We start from the raw sequence: 12,514 nt of genomic DNA, 5'->3' as shown, positions 1-12,514 counted from the left end.
TCACCCTGTCAAAGAGTAGAAACAGCTCTTTGAGGACATCTGAAATCGGAAGCTTCAAGTACTCTGCAAACTCCTCAATTCCAATTCTTCCCCCTTTGGAAGCACTTGCAATAGCAGCAAAGGTATCCAACTGCTCTCTGACATGATTCCATTTTAGGCTATGCAAACATGAGGGAGAGGAGATATTTCTATGCAGCAGATCTTGGACAGATGGGAATTTCAGTAGGAGTTATTACAGTGTTCAAAGATAAGAAATAGCCAAACAGAGCATGTGTGTACAGCATTAGAAATGCTGTTACTTCCAGCCTGATACTTTTATATGAAATCAGCAATTAAGGATGGCTCCCCCTGGTTATTAATATTAAAAGCAGGCAGTTCTATGCTTGGATATATCAGACTTAGAGTAACTTCCCAAACCTAGAATCATCTGTCCAGTTACTAGGCTAGTCTAGCAGAGAGCTTTTCATTACCATAAATTCAGGTGCAGCATTATATTGCTGCATCGTGCTCTAGGGTGAATATTTCCTGAACAGAAGGGAATAGATCTCAGCTCGATTAGCTAACTCTCTACCCAAATGCTAGTTCACTACAGCCTGAGAAGTATCTGATCTCTCTGCAGAAATACACCACTGCACCACAGTAAGAATAATTAGGATTACCATGTAACTATTGAAGATTGTTCCAGACAGAGTTCTATAAATGGATATACAGCACATATGTACCAAGTCAAGATTTACTGTGCACTTCAGATTTGATGACAGCCATGCCAAGTTATTTGATGGAGTTACTGTATGATTAAGTGGTTCAGTCGTCAAATTCTACTGTATCCAGACAGAAGAAGTTGACACCACTAGCAAAACATGGCTGCACAGTACAACTACGAACAGTAAGCCACTAGCTGATGTCTCAGGCTGGAAAGAAGGTTTATTACTTCCTACCACACACTGCCTGTGCATCTCCACAAAAGCAATTTAAATTGGGCACCAAGACTACCATCAAGTGCCTAAAATAGGTACTGCTCTACCTTCCTCACTTTTTGGTGAGATAAATCCATAGAAGATTAGAAAAATGCATTTTCCCTCTTGTAACACTGCCCACAAAAATTACTCAGGATTGGTTCTTACTGGGATTTTCCTCATCTCTGATTTCCATATAGTTTACGTATGTAAGTTGTATACATAAGTACACTGTATTACATATGGCCAAGTCAGTTGTCAGGTAATTTATCCTTTTGTAGATGGCCATCAACACCTGCAGCACTGCAGTAATTATGCTACCAACAACTAAACTTCCCTTACTTGAGTTTCTTGCTAATTTTGGTGAATTCCACCAGCCCAGCTTCCATGGGTAGAGTCAGCTGTCCTGCTGAAATCATCAGTCTGCAGTCTTCAAAAGTGTGGTCAGTGACTGGCACATTCAAAGCACTGAAACAAAATTAAGGAAAAAGAAAAATCAGTTTCTTATATTAAAATTACTTTTAGTTGACTGTTTCCCTTCTCTGTCTCAGTTTGGCTTTAATGCTAATGTACAAAACAAATGATAATTCATTCTTGCACTGCTCCAAGTAGGATAAAGCAATATGTGCCGTTCTGTTAAACTGTGAAACCATACTGTGAAACTACATTATGGCAGCGTCATGATGTCTTAAGATTTACAGTCTTGTAAATGTAGCCTAGTAACACTGGAGAACAAACCACCCACTTATTCTTGCCAAGCAAATAAGGGAACAATTTATTCCAGCTTTCCATGAATTGAACATACTATGTTCCAATGTAAGACAACCTTCTTTATGCTCCATATAAAAACAATCAGGGTGGTTTAGTATAGGAATTTGACACCTCTTAGTGAAAATCTAGAGCAATTCCTATATATAGCACCTGGGACTTGACTAAATTCTACTTTATGGCTAGGATATATATGGAATTGCTGGATATAAAAGTTCTCAAAGATTTTATTCATGACTGAGTACATACGTTGCCATAATTTGTCGGACTCTGTTGGCAAAAAGAATGGGATCATTCTTTTCTTCCTCAGTAGGGACGTGAACAGGCAGAAACTGAAAGAGATAAGTTATCCAATCAATTCAATAGTTGCCACTTTATTAGCAACATGAACAATTTCTTGTTATTGTTTGGAATGGGGGAAAAACAGGAGAAAAAAAATAATTAGCCATGCAATGAAGGAACTGGACACTAGAGGTCTCAACCGCCTCAGAAACCACTCTGGCTCTTCTGCACTAGCCGCACAAACGAGATGTAGTCCAAAACTACTTCTTAAAGGTTGGTAGAAGCTGCTTCAATATGAAAAATCAAACCCCCGAAGAAGGAAAGTATAATAAATGAATACTTAATTAGAAAATTAAATGCTACATTGGTAAGAATGTGAGTCTGAAATACTGTACATTCCTTTTCAAAGATCCTTTTTAAGTGATGATATATATTGGAATAGTGTATGTAAGATTTTTAATGTTTTCAAGTACACCCTGCAGTCCCACCTCGTACCTGTTAGTTGTATCTGTCAGCATGTGACTGATAAGTTTCCTGTAAGTTTTTCCTCCATGATAAAAATGTTAAGGAATCTTAGTTCTGAATTGTTAAGTAGAGCACTAACTGGATACAAATACTGTAAAATTTTGGAACTCCAAGCAGAGAGTAAAAAACCCCAACAAATCAACCGCCTCTCCTCCCAAACCTAGAAAACACCCCAGATATCTAAATGGCAGTACATTTACTGTTGAGGATTTATTCAATGTTAATATGTAAGAAGCTGAAGTAGCATTACCCTAAAAATGTACTATAGTTGAATTATTATCTAACATGGCAAGAATCAGCATCTGTTTGTTTGCAAAGTAGTGCGTGCGGAGGAGTATTTTGTTCTTTCTACTTCAGTCTACAGTGTTTGCTTGCAGCTCTGTTTACCATGCCTTTTCTCAGTTATGTTTATCATTTATCTGAGTTCTGCTACTCCCCACCCTGCAATCTTGCCCTTAAATCCTAGAATACAGCAATTCTAGGGTAAGTATAAGGTGTTGCTCATGGTTCATTGGAAGACACAGTTGCTAATTATGTGTCAATATGTTTCTTCAGTTACACTGCAGTTGCTGGTGATGCACTAATATAGCGGTAACTGTCCCATATAAATGCAGTCCATCCTGAACAGCCTTTTTATGTTTGTTTTTAAGGAATTCTGCCTCTATGATTTTTATGATTAAAACCAGTAAGTTTATGGAATCGGTTACCTGTCAAATAGCCATAACAATTTTCTGTTTATAGCTAAAAGTTTTCTCCCCTGTAAGGACAGCAGGGATCTAGCTGTTTACATGAAGGTTTGAGATTTCATTCTTTCTATAAGCAGTTGCCAGCTCTGTTCAACATCTGAAATACATCCCTGCTTATTACAACTCCCCTTCAGAAGTCACCTAACTCTTAAATTGAGGAAGCGCAGGCACATCATACAGACACAGAAAACTATGTCATCACTGGGTGAGATGAAGTCATAACTCTGAGAAGTTTATCTATGCAAACATGGATCATGGTCTTGAAAGCAGTCATCACATCGTTTGAGGCTAAGGTCTTGCTCAGACAGCAACCTAAATCTCTGGCAGATTAAACACCTCCGTCCCCTTCAAAAAACCTACAATTATTCAGAAAACCAGTTTGCCAGAAACCACAGCTGGGAATGAAGAATTAGGTTTCTTGGCCTCCTGAGGTGGCACGCATGCTCTCAAAGACACCCAGCTGCTTATCTGATGAAGACTAGTAAGTATACCTTCCCTGTCAAATTGCAGTCCTTGTAAGAAAAATTCTTCACAGCTCTTCCAGTAGCAAAAATACTTCTCTGATCTGCTTTTGACCTAGTCTCTCTTCATACAGAATTTGCCAAGTGCTGTATCTTTTGCAGCCCTAAAACTCACTGCCAGGTTCACTGTTTAATCTTCAATATCTACAGTTTTTTAGAATATGACTAGACATGCATGCACATACTCCCTTGGACTACAGGAGTACATCACTGTTCATGTACAGTTAGTAGAGGCAGTGCAAGACTCATGCGAGTGGAGAGGCTACTTGCTCACAGTATGGGACAGCAACAGAAATGTCCACTCTTAAAAGAAGTAGTCTGATTCCCTCCTTCCCCAGGCAAATCTGCCCCTTCTCTTTTTAAAATGGAAGATCTTTTGCATTGATGCTAAGAAATTAGTTCTGCTTTGAGGACACATGCTGCTGTGAAAGCTGCATATTTTTTCATGTTTCAGTTTCATCTTTTGGAACATGAAATTTATTTTCTAACAGGCAAGTTTGAGTTCTGTTCTGAAATACGGGAAAATAAACATTCTACTGGAAGGGCTCCATTAGCTATTTCTTGCTCCCACATATATAAATTACATAGGTATGTGCTTCCGTACAAAATTAGGAGAATTTGCTCTTTAGTACACCTTCTATAAATGTGTCTACTGCATGTACTATACAGTAACAAGGTGCTTCCTTAAAATTAATTTCATTGTTTCACAACAAAGACCATATTGGTAATTGTTAGTAGTAGCAACACTGCTTGTATTTACAAAGCTTTGCACAACTTTGCTAAATTCTGTGTTTTGCAAATAAACAGCAAAACCTGTATGAATTTCTCCCATTCCTCAGGTCCCTAAACCAACTTAGTCCACACTAATCTTTTATTCTGTCATCTGCAAAAGGGGACCAGTAACTTCCTTCTGCAGAACTGAAGCAAGGATTTGTTAGTATTTGCTAGCCATTTTGCAAATCATAGTAGTGTTTCCACAAATGTGTTAATGAAGTGTCAGTATGTTCAGGACCTTCAGTGCTTTTAGAAAAAGTAAAAAATTTTAGTATCAATCCTTTGTGGTCTGGTAAGGAATGTGAAGTACAACACTTAAACTGGTCCCACCTCAGTTATCTGGCTTCTCAGGACTCTTTGTTGACTCTTTGACAGGGAGCAGTTAGAGTACTGCTGTACTGGTATTATGAAGTGTGTATGTTGTTTCAGTTGCCATTCATCTGTCTTTGTGCTGTGCAGCTGATTTTAATGATCAAGGGAATCAGTTCATTATACAAGGCTCAGTACAAGTACTAGAGTCCTTAAGTAAGCTCTTAGTAGCAGAACCCTTTCAGAGTTCAGTCTGGGAAGATGGTGAAGAAGACAAGGATACTTTGAAGGGAGCAGGGAAATGAGAAGGTGGGAAAAAGAAGCTGTTACCTTTAACAGAACGTATTATAATTCTTAGTTTTAACACCTGTAAAATGCATGTGGTGATAATTAGCAATGATTTTACAATGCTTTAAAAATAAAGGCATTTCTGACAGCTTGCTTTTAGGAACTCATTAGATTAAGTGATACATAGATATGGACAACAAATCTAAATATATTACTCACCATGATTCTGTTCTTGTTTCTGAGACATTTGTTTACTGTTCACTAACACTGACTGATAATGTGAATAATTGACTGATAATGTGAATAATGCATTTATATTAAAGTATAAATTCCCTGGTTGCTGAATCTTAGTACAAAAATATTTCTAATTCTTACCTCAACTTCTACTCTTGTGAAGAGCTGACACACCGTCATTACGCACAGCTCTTTTCTGCAGGCAGAGGAAAAGGAAGAAAAATACATTTTACTTACTGAAAAACAAAGTATTTGCACATCAGTAGATGAAACTTCTTAAAGCAGTGACAAAAACACAGCCAATATTGGGTGAGGTTTTTAAGTACCTTGCAGTGAAGTTCCCTGAAATGTTGCTTTCGACATTTTTTCTACAGGGCTTCTGCATATAGCTGCTTCTTGCTCACTGGGCAGGCAACTTGTTGTCTGTTGTCATGCATATTAATAATACTATACACTTCTTTGGCCAGCAAAATTTATATATGTTACTTTATCTTCAAAGAGGTGAATACATACTGGATTTTAAAGCTTTAAGAGCTTTGGTTCTGAGAGTTAGCTTTATCTTTTATTCTGTCATCTGCAAAAGGGGACCAGTAACTTCCTTCTGCAGAACTGAAGCAAGGATTTGTTAGTATTTGCTAGCCATTTTGCAAATCATAGTAGTGTTTCCACAAATGTGTTAATGAAGTGTCAGTATGTTCAGGACCTTCAGTGCTTTTAGAAAAAGTAAAAAATTTTGGTATGAACAGGGAGGGGGAGGAAGAAACTGTGAAAGAGGGTAAGCATAATCACTTCCACTTCTGACTTGTTATTTTCACTGTGATTTTTAAGCAGAAATGCACATTTGCTCTTTACTTTAAATCAGGTAAATTATAATAATAGAAAACATTCAAGCAATCTTTCTTCCGTTCTTGTTTTGGACAAAATAAAAAAAAGAAAAGGAAAAGGCAGGAGAACAGCTAAGGGATTCCTTCTACTTTCTGCAGGAATCCACTCTTAACACTTGATTTTCTAACACATAACATTAGGTATTCCTCCCAGTAAGGCACAAAAGGAAGAAAGAAGTAGTAAGTGAAAGCAGAAACTGGGTCAGGAGGTTTCTGAGGAGGAGACTGGTACTGTCCCATCCTGGCCACAATATCCAGGAAGTTTTACAAAGAGTGTGACAGTTCTGCATTTTGTGATCTGCAGGTTTGCATGGGGGATGTTCTTCTTCCAGATCCAGTTGTTTTTGTTAAGAATCTCTAGATTCTACCCCATCCATGCCTTCTCTTCTCATGATTTTGCCAAGCTGTTTCATTCATCTTTTCATAGGTTTCGATTTGAGCCTTCATCATCCAGCCACCAGGCTTAGAGCATTTCTCAATTTTTAGTGACTGGGCAGCCTCCTCCCTTCCACAGGAATACCTCTGATTTCATTTCTTTCTTCACCTATTCCTACACCATCTCTCATAACTGAAGACATAGCTCCTTTTCAATCTTCCAGCATAAATCCTTCATAGGAGAAATCTGCAGTATGCTACTGAATTTGCAATGTTCGTTACTCTCAGTATGCTGATAACTGTAACAGCAGTAATAATAATAGCAAAAAATGCTTGGGAAACCGAGATGGACATTTTCATCTAGGTCAGCTTTCATAATGTCCATTCTATAAGTATGCAGGTGCTAGGATTAACTAATGATAGCTTAGAAGGCGCTTATGATCTGCTCCACCAGTTCAGACATGTTTCAGAATTAGTTGCCTTAAAAATTTTAGTCAGTAAATCAGTACTGCTGATACTGATACCCAGTACTTAGATACACTACATATTCCACATGAAAATGTGGTATATGGATTCTGCAAATCCACATTTTAATGAGTGTTTATAAGGTGAAAAGTATTTTCCAGACATATTTTCAGTGCACCTGTAAAGGATTTCTAATACTTTAATAAAATATTTTAGCATATTAGAAGGCCACCTGTGTTGAGAAATAAACACAGATGCATTGCCTAACTTGTTTATTGAAATATTTTTCATTATTTCAATGCCAGATACTATCTCTATCTCTATCTATATATATAGCCTCTTCACTGGGATCTCATAACAATTGCTTTTGTTGAGTCAGGCAAAAATAAAAATCTAAAGAAGAATCCTCGATGTTTGAATGGGGAAAGGTGGGGAAAATTAATACTTGTTTTGCCCATCTTCTTCAAATGAGATGGAGGAATGAATAAACAGAGGGGATAAAAGAACATTTTTTCTTGTTTGTATACCATGTAGGAAACTGTAAACAACTATGGATTTTAATGACTATGATTGTTTCCCCAAGAAAAAGAATTTCAAATACTTCTTTTGCTCTAGTGTAATGTGCAAAACATAGGAGAAAATTAAACAAAATGGTGGCAGAGCTGGAAATAATGCTTCCCCATTTGCAAACCTTTTCTCTAGCCACTCAGATATGAAATCTACTGCATGACAGCATTATCACCAAGTATTTCCCCCTCATAAAAACAGATCTTGAAGAACATGTGTCTTGGCTTAGCTGAATCTGTTTGGCAGACTGTTTAGCAATGGGGGAAAAAAATTCAATATGTAATTTTCAGTAGGATTAAGAAACTTACAGTGAATAGCCCTGCCATGTCCAGGTCACAGTATCCTAAGGAGAAAAATAAAACACAGAAATGTATGACAAAACCAGATGAAAGTCAGAGAGCAGATAAGTTACAGTATAGAAGGCGATTTTATAGTCCTGTAGTGAAAATAAATAAAGGTGTCAGGGTGACTAGGATTCCTTGCCTTAAAAATTTGGAAATAAGCATGGCAGACTTTTGATAATATCAACAATTGGGAACAAAATTTATATAGTTACTTAGATATTTTAAATCATTCATTCTGATCCAAACAACAGAGGTTGGAAAAAAAAAATCTAGTAAGACTTTTTCAGAGGACTTTACCAGTCCCTTTAGAAGGGCACCCTCATAAATATGTTTGATTTAGTTTTTAAGGACATTTCTGCACAGGTAATCTGTCATGCTTTTTCTTCACTTTTTTGGATTTTTTTTCCCCTTATTTTATGTTTATTACTACTTATATATAATTTTTACAATGTATACTGCAGATCCTTACATCCTTTCAGCGAAATGCAATACCAATCCCCTTTAGTGGTTCCCTTAATTTTTGAAATTGATCTGTAAAAAGATTTTACAAAGGAGTCTTTGTAAATAACAACAACAATAACAATCACTGGTTTTTAATCTTAAAAACCATTAGAAATGAAAAGTTTGGTCTTTTCTGGATTTGTTGGATGACCAGGTAATTAAAAAGAAAGTTAACAAGTTGCTAGACTCATGTCCCAGCATTACACCTGTCAGTGAAGCAGAGCCATACGTCTGTGCCCCTATACATGGCAGAAAGTGTAAACATTTACTCTGCGTAACACGGGAAAGTTGCAGGAAAAGAACCATCTGCAAAGCTGCCCTCCTGAGGCCCCTGAAGGAGGGGGTGTTGGAGGTACTGCATGGCTTAGCTTTGCTTTTGTTCCAAAACTTTGCAAACCCCTTTGCAGTAAGAGTATTTTGAGCTTAAACAAAAAATGGTGACTAGTAGAGAAGCTGTGTGCATTTTAGACTTCAAAGTACAGGCTCTGTGGCTTTGCAGGAAGTTTCTAACTTCCGCTGCAATACTTTCCTGTGCTCCCTCTTACTTTAACTATAGCTAAGAAGCCCAGCAGTAATTTTTTACAATCAGAATAGCGACTACACCATGGTGACACTGGGGAAGCCTGGCTGCTCCAATACTAAAGCTCAGGACAATAGATTCTTCAGTGATAAGGCAAAATATTTATCGTAGGTACCATTTAAGTCAGGATTTTGACTTCTGTATCACTAGTTAGTGATAGAAGAATGTTCTGCTTACCAGCTTGTTGGGGTATCGGAGCAACACAGGTTGTACAGGGACTCGTGGAACAAAGGCACCTGCAACCACAAATTAGAATTGACTGTTAAAACTAAGCTTAATACAGCAGTTGGGAGTTTTAAGTGATTCATGTAAGACATGGTATCTGGAAGGAGAAATTTTTAAAAATGTGAGAAGAAATGGGAAGTGTTCTTATTGTTGTAGGTTTTCTGTGTTGTTTGTTTGTTTGTTTGTTTTTAAATCAGCAGCACAACTAGCAAGATGTCAGGACAGAAAAGGGTTAGTCTCCATTTCAAGGAGAAAGCTGCCTAACATTCCTAGACTGTTCAAACTAATTTTCTGTGTATTATCTCCCCATTGATTGGCATTCATTTCAAAGGATTAGATGCTCACAAGGCTGTTGAGCATTTCCTGAACCCTCTTCTGTTCTGATTATCTTCATAAGTGATATGGATCTGAGCATGTAGTACTGTTTTTGTACCTTTGCTACCCAAGGCACTGTACAACAGTAAGAAAGGAGAGCAATGTGGCTTTAACTGAAGTGCAGCACAACAATCTAATGATCTGTGATGCTATCAAGTTGTCCTGGTTTCAGCTGGGATAGAGTTAACTGTCTTCCTAGTAGCTGGTACAGTGCTATGTTTTGAGTTCAGTACGCGAAGAATGTTGATAACACTGATGCTTTCAGTTGTTGCTCAGTAGTGTTTAGACCAAAGTCAAGGATTTTTCAGCTTCTCATGCCCAGCCAGTGAGAAAGCTGGAGGGGCACAAGAAGTTGGCACAGGACACAGCCAGGGCACCTGACCCAAACTGGCCAACGGGGTATTCCATACCATGTGATGTCCCATCTAGGATAGGAACTGGGAAGTGGGGGCGGGGAATCGCCGCTCGGGGGACTGGCTGGGTGTCGGTCAGTGGGTGGTGAGCAATTGCACTGTGCATCATTTGTACATTCCAATCCTTTTATTATTACTGTTGTCATTTTATTAGTGTTATCATTATCATTATTAGTTTCTTCTTTTCTGTTCTATTAAACCGTTCTTATCTCAACCCACGGGTTTTGCTTCTTTTCCCGATTTTCTCCCCCATCCCACTGGGTGGGGGGGAAGCGAGTGAGCAGCTGCGTGGTGTTTAGTTGCTGGCTGGGGTTAAACCATGACACAAGTACCTTTCTGTGTTAAAAATAATCTCTCGGCCTGCCTTGCTAAGCACTACGCAAAGAGATTTTGTGACTCGATTGCTAGGTCTTGCATGGCAAAATTTACAGGAATCTAAGATGGCACGACTGTAAGTTGAGCCAAAAGAACATCATAAGTAGCATGTATTTCGGTAGTTCATCTCGTAATAATCACAGTCACATTTCTGGATAAATGAATTAGATTAAAACTGTACCCAGGAAAAAATCCAACCAACTAACCATATATATCATAGGTATTTTGCATCCTACAAAATACCAAAAATCAGAAAAGTAAACTGACTAGTATAAAATATTGGGTTTAGCGCCACTGAAACTGTAATGATATCAGACATTACTACAGTGCTGTTGTGGATGAGGTACCTGCAGAAGTATAGGCCTTACCAGAACTACCAAATTAATATTTCACACCTTATTTTCCAACAACGATGCGACAAAATCTCTCACCTTGTTTAAATGTGATCAGGCAAGATCGGTTTGTGCAGGTGCCTTCTGGGAAAATCAGTATCTTGGATTTAAAGAGAAAGAAATACATATATACACACATTTCATAAAAAGATTATACTTCAGCATCAGTTACATAAAGGCTGACTTTTTATGCAAGCTCTGTGACATATTACGCTGCATCACAAGAATATCATTACTGTTTCAAAAGGAAATGAACAAATAAGTGAAGGATGCTCACAGTAGTATTAACCTGATCCATCTTGATTTGGAAACAAATGCTTTGTAAGAGAGAATTTCAGGGGAAAGGCCTTTATCAGTTCAGAAATACGGTACAAAAGGCTTTAAGTGTTTCACTTGAAATGTTTAGTGTTGGTAATGATAGGAGAATTGTTCCTCTGCCAGCAGCTCCTTATTGAACTGCTGGGTGTATAACCATCAAGAGTCTGGGCTGACATGAAGTGCATAAGGTTCTTGAGCGTTTACAGGCACAGATGCTATCAACATGAGTGAGATGAGAAGATCACAGCTTGAGGGGTAGCAACAAAAGGCAGAGAGAGCATGTGCATCTGTGATGCAGAGCTCTGAAGGCATTACATATCACTACACAGCCTCTGAACCTGAATTACTCAGACACACCAAATACCCAGAAGGTTTCTGAATTAGTGTCTGAAAGATACTAGATTAGATGCACAGTGAGCTGCAACGTGACACACTGAATCCGGCCCCCTATGGAATATAAGGAAGATCTGTGTTTCTCATATCACTATAGGATCATAAGCAGCATTCCAAAAAAACCTCAGTACAAGAACTGGTCTGGGTCAAAAGAGTGTTCAAGGTGTGCTCCCACTTCAGTCCAAATGAACAGGTCAAGGCTAGATGAAAGAGGGCATCATTAGGTCACACCCAAGAGACACAGGCTGTACTAAGGTGTGATACAGACAGCTGCACATACCGATTTACAGCCAGTCCTTCACTACGCATTCTATAATCAGAAATTGTTCACTGGTGCTATGGACACAAAAATGGATATGTTTCTGCTTAGCGTATGTCATAAGCCACCGAAAACGTATTAGTGACTGACTGAAAAGTAAGTAATCATTCCCTCCTTGCCCTTCGTTTTGATACAGAGTTGGGAGAAGCACTTATCAGAACCTCATGCTATTAATAAGCACAAGCATTGCCCTGCCTGTTGTGTTTTGGTTTTAGGAGGAAGGAACGGGGAATCCAGCTACTCTTTCTTTTCTATTGTGCTAAGAGAATGCAGCTCAGGCACTCTGAAGAGGATATGACAGACATCATCTTGTGGTCAAGTTTCTCAAAAAAAACAGAGTAGGAGGAAGGTGTGGCCAGGGCACAGGACTAGGAATCACCCAGTGACACCCCCGGTTATACTGCTGACTTAGTCTTGGAGATTCCCAGATTACTTGACTCATAGACTATTTATGCCATGATACATATCTAGTTTTTATCCCAAGTGCAGTATTGCTGTAGAGCCAATTCACCTTTCCTCCCCATGCTATTTTCAGCAGAGATTAGGTCTACCAGGGCTTTGCTGGAATCACTTAATCCATAACAG

At 38.4% G+C, this 12,514-nt stretch overlaps 1 protein-coding gene across 2 annotated transcripts in view; it reads right to left on the bottom strand.

The window, feature by feature from the left end:
- Positions 1-12,514, bottom strand: part of LPCAT2 (lysophosphatidylcholine acyltransferase 2) — a 35,480-nt gene that overhangs the window by 10,851 nt on the left and 12,115 nt on the right. For both annotated transcript variants that reach the window (XM_052796560.1, XM_052796561.1), the window contains exons 5-11: positions 10,939-10,999; positions 9,297-9,355; positions 8,003-8,037; positions 5,545-5,599; positions 1,974-2,056; positions 1,299-1,424; positions 5-158 (exon numbers count right to left, since the gene is read on the bottom strand). In XM_052796560.1, coding sequence (XP_052652520.1) covers positions 5-158; positions 1,299-1,424; positions 1,974-2,056; positions 5,545-5,599; positions 8,003-8,037; positions 9,297-9,355; positions 10,939-10,999 — 573 coding nt within the window. The remainder of the gene's footprint in view (positions 1-4; positions 159-1,298; positions 1,425-1,973; positions 2,057-5,544; positions 5,600-8,002; positions 8,038-9,296; positions 9,356-10,938; positions 11,000-12,514) is intronic.

The sequence above is a fragment of the Harpia harpyja genome, chromosome 9, assembly GCF_026419915.1.
Source record: "Harpia harpyja isolate bHarHar1 chromosome 9, bHarHar1 primary haplotype, whole genome shotgun sequence".
NCBI classification, from domain to species: domain Eukaryota; kingdom Metazoa; phylum Chordata; class Aves; order Accipitriformes; family Accipitridae; genus Harpia; species Harpia harpyja.
Note: the sequence above shows the minus strand (reverse complement) of the source record. Positions and strands in the feature narration are given on the sequence as shown.